Source organism: Juglans regia, chromosome 10 (genome assembly GCF_001411555.2).
Source record: "Juglans regia cultivar Chandler chromosome 10, Walnut 2.0, whole genome shotgun sequence".
NCBI lineage: Eukaryota > Viridiplantae > Streptophyta > Magnoliopsida > Fagales > Juglandaceae > Juglans > Juglans regia.
This window is the reverse complement of record NC_049910.1, coordinates 13,314,697-13,325,742: the sequence shown is the minus strand read 5'-3', so window position 1 is coordinate 13,325,742 and position 11,046 is coordinate 13,314,697. Positions and strand designations below refer to the sequence as shown.

Sequence of the window (11,046 nt, the reverse complement as noted above, 5' to 3'; positions counted from 1 at the left end):
AAATCCTAAAACCGGACCAGAACCGGCCGGTTTTCACATTCTAAGAATCAATCCCGGACCGGTTTTCCGGTTTGAATTTACACTCCTAACTCTATCATATGCATTGCTCATATATAATTTTAGAGTCATGTAACCCTCTTTTCTGCCTCTCATTCTGTGTTACATGGAATGCATAGCTTCATATATTATAATGATGTTATCTGAGATTAATCAGCTTCCTGGTACAAAAGTATTTTGAGTTGGAGAAATTAACGCATGCGAGATATTCTTCAGCCTATTAGCTAACACTCTTGCAATAGTTTTATAGAAAACATTGCAAAGAACCAATAGGGAGAAAATTAAATACCAGTTTAGGGGAATTCTTCTTTGGGATCAAAGAGATGAAAGTTTCATTCAGCTCATTAAAGCCACTTCTTTTAGCAGAATCTCCTTACCAGCAAAGGCAACATCAGCTCCCACAATACTCTAATGATCTTGATAAAAGGTTGCTGGAAAATCATCTGGACCTGGAGAGCTCAAGGGGTACAAAAGATTTGTGTTACATGCGTATATAACTCAAATCTCTCTTATACATACGAACTTGGTATGAATCGGAATAGCCTCTCTCTTCGATCTTATTCTTTTCTTTCAGAAATGAAGCACATTAAATTTAAAACAATATAAACACTATTTGAGTAGTAATATTGTTCATGCTGATCTCTTTTTTTACTTAATTATGTGAATTTTTCCCATGATTTTAGCATGACATTGAGCTAATACGCAAATTGGGGTAGATGCATTGGTCAGGGACTCAGGATGGCCTGCGGATTTTTTTAGGAATTTCGGTGGAGGTCGGGCAGCCGGATCAATAGGCTATAGCTATTCCTCTCATTACTGAAATAGAAATACAAATACGATTACATCACAAGGGGATGTAGCTCAGATGGTAGAGCGCTCGCTTAGCATGCGAGAGGTACGGGGATCGATACCCCGCATCTCCACTTTCATTTGTTTTTTTATTTATTTTTTAGTTAAAAATTAAATAAAATATTATTATAATATTATTTTAAAATTTTAAAAAATTAAATTATTTATTATATTTTATTTAAAAATTTTAAAAAATCGTTATAATTAAATCAAATGAGATAGTTGAAATCTAACTCATTATTCAAACAAAGTCTTAGGTTACGTTTGGATGTTGAAATGAGTTGAGTTGAGATGATAAAATATTGTTAAAATGTTATTTTTTAATATTATTATTATTTTGAGATTTGAAAGAGTTGAATTGTTTATTATATTTTATGTTAAGATTTAAAAAAATTATAATAATGAGTTAAAATGAGTTGAGAGATATTTAGTAACCAAACGAAGTTAATGAGCCAACGTACCACTTCTTGCCAACACCCACGTGACCACTAGTAGCCACTCTACACAATACTTACCTGTACACTGTTTATTTTCTTGAACACCATGATATCGGGGGTTATTTGATATAGAGAAATTCTACATGAAATTTTACACTACACGTCTTTACCTAATTAACATTTCATTTATCACTTTTTTTTATTTATTTAATATTTAAATATGTGTATTTAAATAAAGAGAAATTATATTTATAGTCTCTATTTAAGAATTACATGTGCAAGCCCTTTATTAAATGAAAAAAATATCATTTTGATAAAAATATTATTGTAATTTTAAAAAAAATTAAAGATAAAATTAACTAAATTTATAATATAGTCTCTATTTAAAAATTATATGTCGCATTACTCTTAAATAAAAAGATAAAAAATGACGAATTACTTAATAGTTATGTGAAGATATGTGACCCCTTTAAAAGCTTCATCGGTTTTTTTTTTTTTTAATTAAATGGCAAAAGGAGGATTAAATGTAGATCATGTACTGTACTGAGTGTTGTTGGAGCCTGTGATCTGATTACTGCCATGGAACTTGGCTGCACCTCTGTTCACTCACGTCTTGTTAAGGATAGACGGCGTTTGGTGTGAATACAATATTGCATTAATGCGACTTCCCATGTGGATATATATATGGATTTTAAATGCAGAAGAAGCGCTTGGTTTCTTGGAGTGCCATATATATATATATATATAGTCGAGTAATATGGAAGAATATGAGCTTATCCAGAGTTACGGAAGTTATTCCGAAACAGCGATATATAAAATCTCAATCTAACTGAGTTAATTTGGAACACAAACTTATGAACTGAACAACCTCTACAAGGGGTTGGGTGCCTATTGGGACTGAGAAATGGTGGGATGACGTGGAAATTGTAAGACCATGACAGAGCATAAAGGGACTTCAAAAACTCTTTGCTCAATTATCAACCCTTCCTTAAATTTGGCCGGTGACGTTGGTAATCGGGGATACGATTCCGTTTGAATTCTGAAACGAATTAAATTGGTTTTAAATGAATTGAATAAAATATTATTTTTAATATTATTATTATTTTTTAATATTATTATTATTTTAAAAATTAAAAAATTTAAATTATTTATTATATTTTATATAAAAATTTTAAAAAAATTTAATAATAAATTGAAATGAATATCCAATTTAAATCAAAATTTAATCTGTTTATTTATTTATTTTAAATTATTTCTCTAGCATGAAGTCATCATGAACAAGTCAACAACAAAGCTGACATCCAGCTACTCTGGTTGCTTTTACCACGTTTTTTGTTTATATTATTGACCAGGGCTATACTAAATTCCCCCATCAAAATCAAAAAGATAATTAATTAAAATGAGAAAAGATTCCACAAGGTTGGCAATAGAAAGTGGAATGCACTAATGCAACCGACCTACAAGTAGAACAACTGGTATGTAGAACAACTTGGGATTGCATGAATGTGCCATCAAGCCAAAGGGCCATTGACGAACTTATGCATGCTAGCTAGTAGTAGTCATGACTTTGCTTTCTCTTGGTTTTTTTTGTAGGCTTCAGCTTCGATCTTCTTCCTCTTCACGATCTAAACCATCTCCTTCTACTGTTTATCTGTTTCAATTATGTTGTATGAATTAAGTCACCAATGAATCAATAATTTCAAAGCTTGATCAAGTTTGCCAAGTTCCTTCTTCCTCTTCACAAGCTTGCCAAGTTCCTTTCAGTCCACAACTCAGTCTAGTCTCATCGTTAATTAGCTTTTGTTTGGCTTGTTTCAGTATAGTGTTACTTGACTGTCAGCTTGCTCCTTTTTTTTAATTTCCCTGCAATAATCAAGTTTAGAGAGAAAGGGAAGAGAAGCCGCGGGTGCCAAGTCGCCATTCCAGCTCCATCCCCGATGAATATCATGGCAGACATGCTTGTCTGCCTCCACTCTCCATGTATTTCCCTTCCCCTTTATTAACGGCTAATTTCATTCCCCAGCTTTTTGTTTCGCAAATAACGAAATTAAGGAGAAGGTTAAGGGCATTATTATAACCTAGTACTGCAAAGACAGCAACTGTTGGTCGTTAAAGAAATAAAGAAAGAGGTAAATCCTTTTTAAAGAAAGCAACTGTTGGGTTCTCCTTTTTAAATTGGACTTCACGTGACACAACATGGCTTCCCACAAACATCCTCATTTCATTTCAATTTTTTAAAATTTTTATATAAAATAAAATAAATAATTTAATTTTTTTAAATTTAAAAATAAAAATAATATTTTAATCAATTTTTACTTTTACTTCAAAATAAAGGAAAATGCTAAGCAGTCCACTCCCAACTTCCGTTGGGAGCTACCGCTTGCATTAATGTGTATTTTTTTAATTTTTTTATATAGATTTTTTTAATAATTTTTAATATTTTAAAAAAATAAAAAAATTCATAATATCATTAAAAAATACTTCCTTAATCACGAAGTAAAATTTTATTTTACTTCGTGATTAAGAAAAAATATTTTTTAATGATTTTGTTTTACTTTATGATTAAGAAACTGTTTTTTAATAATATTTTAAATTTATTTTCAAATTTTTTATTTTACTTCGTGATTAATGAAGTATTTTTTAATAATTTTGTTTTACTTTATGATTAAGAAAATATTTTTTAATAATATTTTAAATTTATTTACTTTTTTTAATATTTAAAAGTATTAAAAAATTTTATATAAAAAATAATTAAAAAAAACACATCAAAAAGCAAATGCTAGAGCCAACAGTAGCTCCCAGGAGCCCCCTACGGTGGTGGCTCTAGCAATACTAAAAAAATATATTTACAACTATAAATTATGTAATTGCTACATAATTATTCTAAAAAGATAAATAAAATATAAAATTCATATTAAAAAATTGATTTTTTAATAATAAATTTTATTATTTTTTAAAATAATTATACAAAATTTATACAAAATTATACAAAATTATATATAGAATTACTCCTTGTCACGTCTCATCTCAAGCCCTTAATTTATGATTTATAAACCCTTTCCCAATCCTTAAAACCACGAAACGCCAATCCAAACTAAACCGACCAACCAACACGCACAAATGCAGCCTTCTATTCCACTCTCTGTCCTCCATCCTCTCCACCCCACGACGACGCCATGAGAAAAAGACGAAAGCAAACCAACCCAGCCTCCAATCTCACTTCTGCTAAATTGAAAAGCAAAGTAGAACCCATATCAGATTCAGAATTCCCAAGTTCAAACCTTTGAAGAAGAAGAAAAGCAGGAAATGTGTTACGTGGGTAAAGCTACGAAGATCTTCATCTTCGTAGTCACGGTGTTGGTGGTTCTGGGTCTTGTCTTGGGATTTGGACTTCTACGCCACCCGCTCCAGAAGACCCACAAATGCTCCGGCGACTCCTGCCGTTCAGTTTCTTCTTCTCCGATTCCCATACCCAATCCTATATATGGCCCACCTAGCCCACCCATCTCAAATCCAAGCCCTGATCCCAGCAGCTCCAGCCAGCCCAGCCCACCCAATCCTAACCCAAGCCCGCCCCCGCCTGACTATAACCCACCTCCTTCTCCGCCGTCACCGCCGCCTCCAACATTGGCGGCTCCGCCTTTCAATCAGCCGAGTCCTGCGCTGGTGACTCCTGGCCCTGTGAATGGTTAGCTGCATTTATTTGTTTGAGTTCTAGAAATTTCTTGTAATCTTGTTTTGTATTAACTTTCTAATTAATTCAACTTTCATTTTTAAATAATGCTAAATCTAAGAAAAATATTAGTGGAATCCTTCTTACTGTTGAATCTTACTGCTTATACATTTTTATTTTCTTCATTTATTTATATTTATATTTTTTATTTTTTTAATAATTAAAAATACTTAAAAAGAAAAAAAAAACAATATGATTCGATTTTTCCATTTTCTTAATTAATTAATTAAACGGCTGCATACGTGAATTCGATCATGATCGACACGTGCAGTCCACTGAGATGCAGTCAACTGAATGATATCGGTAAGAGTGACAGAGAGTGACAGGGTTGTCAATTATAAATAGGATCATTCGTGGGGAACAACTGTAATATCATTGGTTTTGCCTAACTTCAATTATACTGCCTTAATTCTTATTTTCTTCTTATTATTTTTTTTTCCCCTAAAGCACTTCTTGACCTTTATTTTTATTTTTTATGTTTGTTTAGATTCAAATATAATTTTAAATGAATTTAATAAAATATTATTTATAATATTATTATTTTAAAATTTTAAAAAATTGAATTATTTTTTATATTTTATATATAAATTTAAAAAATTTATAATAATAAAATGAGATAACTTCTAAATGTAAGCAAGACCTAGTGTTATAAACTTAGATACTTGAGTTATCATCAAACGCATTTTCTCCTCGAGTTCTTATTTTTTTTTAAATATAAAAATAATATATTAGGTGGATATATAATATTTAATGATGTTCTAAAAATTTATTAAACAACTATAAATATTAAATTGGTAAACCAGCATAATAGACTCATCGTAGTAAGTATTTTATGGTCTGGGTCTTTAGCAGGTCTATTGATAGAAATGGAGGATGCATTGATATTCTCTTTTTTGTTAATTCTCATTCTAGTTATTGACATTGGAGGGGGTGAAAAAGATTAGAAACATAATCAAATATTAGTGACTAATCCTTCCCCTTACCATTTTTGCATTTTCAAATTTATTAAATTAATAAATTTAAAAAGAGAAAGAATAAAAGTGGATTCAACTTAAGTAACACTCAGAACTCGGAATGGGATTCTAAATTTAATTTAATTTAATTTAATTTAATAAGATAAGAGAATGAGAACATGTGTTTATTTGTGCCAAGGGTCCTTGATCTATAATTGCTCAAGACATCATCTTACCACCGTATGTAGAAATTGTTGATAATAGACAGTATATGGTTAACCTAACGAAACCAATTAATTTGTCTATTGAATTACAAATCGAGAGGAATCAGGGATATTGTATAAAAATACCAAATAACTCTCAGGACGGAAGTTATCACGTTGTATTCATGCCTTCTCGAAATGCAAACTATAATATTTGTTCTTATGAAAATGGGAATTAAAAACAAGTGATACTTTTTCTCAAAATATGAATAAATAGAAGTTTAGCTCCTAAAGAAGCACTTGATGAAGCCTCACTTTATTTGATTGAGTTATTTATTCTTTTTTTACATGTGGAAGAAGAAACATTAAATTTAGAAAACAAGTAACACAAAGTTACTTTATCCCTTTTAACTTTTCGTGATAGATTGGCTAAATAAAGGAAAAAAAAAATTGAAATCCATTTTTATAGATATGCCGATTCTCAAAAATAGGGGCGAGTAGTAGGGCCTTGTACCCCTCTACCTCGCCCCAAAAAATTTGAAATTGTATTCAAGTTATTAGATTGTCTTGGTCTCCCATGGTACATAACACATAAGAAGAGAAATGATGAAGAAATAAAAAAAGAATAAGAGATGAGGGCAGGAAGAGTGGAAGATAGAGAAAAGAGAGAGGGAGAGGAAGAAAAAAGGGGAGGGGGGGCGGGGGAGGGGGGGTGAAAAGAGAGAGGAAGATAAAAGAGAAAAGAGAGGGAGAAGAAGAGTCTGGAAAGAGAAGTAACAGAGAAAAAGAAATTGAAGTAGGGAGAGAGTCTACTTTTCAAGTTTTTAAATTGAAAACAATATATATAAAAAAAGATGGGGGCGGATGGGAAGCCCCACCCGTCACCCGCCTGTCTACGAGGACATGACGGGCTGCTATCCATACGTGACCAGAGGGGAGTGTGCAGGGGTGTCAAGAGGGCAACATATGGGTGTCCACCCAGCACCCTTATATTTATCTCTCTCGAACTTTAGGTACTAGAGTTCGAATAGTAAAAGGTAAATAAAATTACATGTACTCTAAAAAGTAATCAAAAGCATATGTTTTAATTGAATGAATTTGGTATCGTAACCATTTCTTTTTTCTCTCTCCCTGTCATTCAAACTCATATATAACCATTTGAAAAATGGTTCATTTGATTGGTGTGAAGGTGGAAACGGCCAGAACACGTAATTCGTAGAAATGGTTCGTCTTAGTTTGTGCAAGATTTGATATGAGATTGGCAAGACATGAAACTAATTAACTACAAACAAGTCATGGAACTAGAATACAATATCCTTTGTTCTTTTATAGAAAATAAAATAAAAGGGCAATGCTCATTATTATTGTTGTTGTTATTGGTATTATCAATCACCCTTACTTATGACATAAGAAAATTGTACACACTAAAAATACATTTTGAAAGAGAAAAACAAGGTAAAAAGAAAACATAACACCAACCAGTAGGACTGTAATCAAGCCGAGTTGAGCCCCCTTTTGGCTTATCAAACTCGGCTCGTCTCAAAAAATTCGAATCTTTATTCGAGCTATACTCGGTAAACTAAACTCCCAACTCGAGTTTGATCTCATCCCAAAAACAAGCTCGAGTCTAGCCAAGCTTGAATCTAGCCGAGCTTGAGTTGTTTATTTATTTGAATAAGATTTAATAATTGATAAATTAGATAAATAAAAAATTTAATATTGAATTTGTACAACTAACAAGTAGAACCTCTATTGAATTATTAGATTTTAGAAATTTATAAATAATTAATATGTAGCTAGTTGATATTTGTCCATAATTAATATATTATATGCCTACATAAATTATTAATACATACACTTAATATGATAGTATATATTTATTTCATATATAGTTTCCACGTACTAGTATATAAAATTATTAATTCTTATCCACTAGTTATTGTACAAATTATAAAATATAGCTGTGATGCATATTCAATATATAGGTATAAATAATTAGGTTACATATTATATATTTAATTATAAAAATGCTATATTTATATTATTAGCTAATACATATATATATATATCAATATATGAATGAGTTTTAATCAAGTCGACTCGGACATAAACGAGAGGACATTAACAAGACTTAGTCGAGTTTAGTCTAATATGTGTCATTTACTAATCGAGCGGGTATCTGCTTTCACGGTTGAACTTTATTTTTCACAAGTCAAGTTCAATTAGAGTCTAACCGAATGAGTACCGAGTGAGCTATCAAACAAAGTGGTTCACATGAGTCCTACCAACCAGCCAAACAAAAACAACCAACAATTTATCTATACATACTAAACAAAAGATATTAATCACTTAATCCCTATTGCTAGTTGTGAGGGAGGGGACCATCCCAGAAGGGCCTAGGCCCAAGGAGGTCAAGTTACGAAACCCCAAACCCTTAGACAAAACCCTGCAATGCGCTAAAAGCCCAGGCTAGAGGACCACCTGCCGAGCCCGTAATTGCAAACCTACCCGGGAAGGCCTTTCAGCACAGAGCTCAGATACTCCAAGGAGAGCGTCTCTGGACTCGTCAACCTACTAGGCCATACCATATGGCACCGTGCAGGACGCCCTACTGTACGTGGACGGCTGGGCATGCCCAATCATGGCCTCGTCAGACTTGAGGCAGGTCGCATTCAATGCATGTGTCCGAAGGCCCAACACACAATGGCGTGACACCAGAGTCCACAAGACGGCTCGGCCACGACGTGACACCCAACCCTAGCAGAAAGGTGGCAGTAGGTCTAACCAAGCACGACCTAACACGCCATGATCTCCCTCAGTCGCCTAAGTCGCGGATTGACACACTATTGTAGCAGAGGAGGAGTGGTAGCAGGTTTGACTCAGGTACGACCTGACATGCCACGATCTCCCTCAGCAATTGAGCCCGAATCAGGTATAAATAGTAGCCATCCCTTCTACGGGAGGGCCCTCTAATCTTCTGAGCCTTTATTGTCACTAGAAGATTATTTACTAACTTTGACATTGGAGTGACCCCGGACGTCACTAGAGCCTCTTCTCCCTCTTAGTTGCAGGTGGTGTGAGCTTGGTCATCGTGGTACTGCTCGGGCTGTGAAACAAGACATCAATAGTGACGCTGTCTATGGGATTAGTTTTTCCATAAAAGCGTGTATTTTGCATATCGGCAGCAACGCAGTCCCAAACTGCACGAAAGGGAGATAACGAGGAGGGAACAATGGAAGCAAGACTCATGAGCATGGAGGAGATAATAAGGAAACTGATGGAGGAAATTGGGATGCTCCACCAGGAGAATGCGACCCTTAGGCGCACCAACGAGGATCTAGTGAGGGGAGGAGAACTGAGTGCCAACAAACATGCGTATTCACTGCGGGCCCCTACGGATGCTGCGACAGAAGAGGAGAGACGCAAGATGCACCTCCAAATCCGAAAGCCTGGAAAAAAATGCGTAGAAATGGCTAAGAAAATTGACACGAAATCCACCGTAGAGCAGCTCATCGCCAGTACTGACCTCCCATACAATGTAGGAGTCATGACAGTGCCACTTCCCACCAAGTTTAAGGTCCCCCAGATGGAAATGTGAGCACCTGGAGAAGTTCAAAACCCACATGACCCTGTAAGGTTTCCTAGGAGAAATCGTCTACCAAGCCTTCCCACCAACACTGAAAGAGGCTGCCCAGACTTGGTTTGGGTCGTTGTCGTAGGAACAGTAGATAACTTCGGGGAGCTCGCCTGCCTCTTCATGACATAGTTCCTGGCAAGTCGTAAGAGGAGACGCCTAGCAGCTTACCTCCTTACTGTCAAACAACGAGACGGTAAAAATCTGAAGTCGTATCTCTCGCGGTTCAATCAAGAACGTATGACCACCGATGACCAACACTAAAAGATCACGTTGGCATCCCTTCTGGGGGAATCTGGTCTCGGAATCCATTCATGACAGAAATAGCATGAAAAACCCCTACCACGCTGATAGAGTTCATGGACCGAGCATATGGGTTCATCAACGCTGAAGACACCCTCAAGGCCCTAACTAGCCCATGACGATCCGAGATAGAGCAAGAGGATCTGAAGGCGTCAGGGCAACGAAGAGGTTGCGACCGCGGAGGAGGAAAGAGGGGAGCACCAGATACGAAGAGAATAGGAGAAGCACCGGCTCGGCCCCAAGGGAGCCACGCCCACACAAACTTGGTTGTGGAAGGGAATTAATGCTCGAGCCCCCAAAAAGAACAACCTCGAGATGTTGAAAACCACCCGTATTTTGAGTAGCACATGAACAACCGACATAGCACTCGAGACTGCTAAGCCCTGAAGAGAATAAAGGAAGAAGACCAGCTTAACTGGACGCGAGGGTCAGAGGACCAGATGGACCGACGCGATGGGAGGCGTTCTAGTTCCTGGCGGGGCGCAAGCTCGAGAAGGCAAGGAGCAAGGGATGAGACGTGGAGAACAAACCACTATGGGATATCAGCACAATCACCGGAGGATATGTCAGAGGTGGAACCACTTCGTAGGCCCAAAAGGCACATGCCCGAAGCGCACGCTATGAGGAAGTGTTTGAAAGAGCCATAAGCAGGCCCCTACGGCGCATTGGAGGCACCATGATAACTTTCGACTAGAGGGACGAAGAAGGCCTCCTCCATCCTCATGAAGACGTATTGGTGGTAACGATGCACGTGACAAACTTTAAAACCCGGAGGATCCTAGTCGAAAACGGCAATTTAGTCGACATCCCGTTCTGGGAAGCCTTTGTCAGGATGGGAATCAGTCCATATCAACTACGCCCGACTCCAATGCCGCTC

At 35.8% G+C, this 11,046-nt stretch overlaps 1 protein-coding gene and 1 non-coding gene across 2 annotated transcripts; both read left to right on the top strand.

Moving 5' to 3' along the window:
• Positions 1-907: 907 nt before the first annotated feature.
• TRNAA-AGC lies at positions 908-980 on the top strand. Its single transcript has one exon. It is a non-coding gene; the product is annotated as a tRNA-Ala (tRNA).
• A 3,669-nt stretch (positions 981-4,649) lies between these two features.
• On the top strand, positions 4,650-9,830 carry LOC108984388 (calcium-dependent protein kinase 27-like). Its single transcript, XM_018956322.1, has 2 exons — positions 4,650-5,031; positions 9,418-9,830. The coding sequence occupies exons 1-2, from the start codon at positions 4,650-4,652 to the stop codon at positions 9,828-9,830; spliced, it is 795 nt and encodes a 264-aa protein (XP_018811867.1).
• Positions 9,831-11,046: the final 1,216 nt, after the last annotated feature.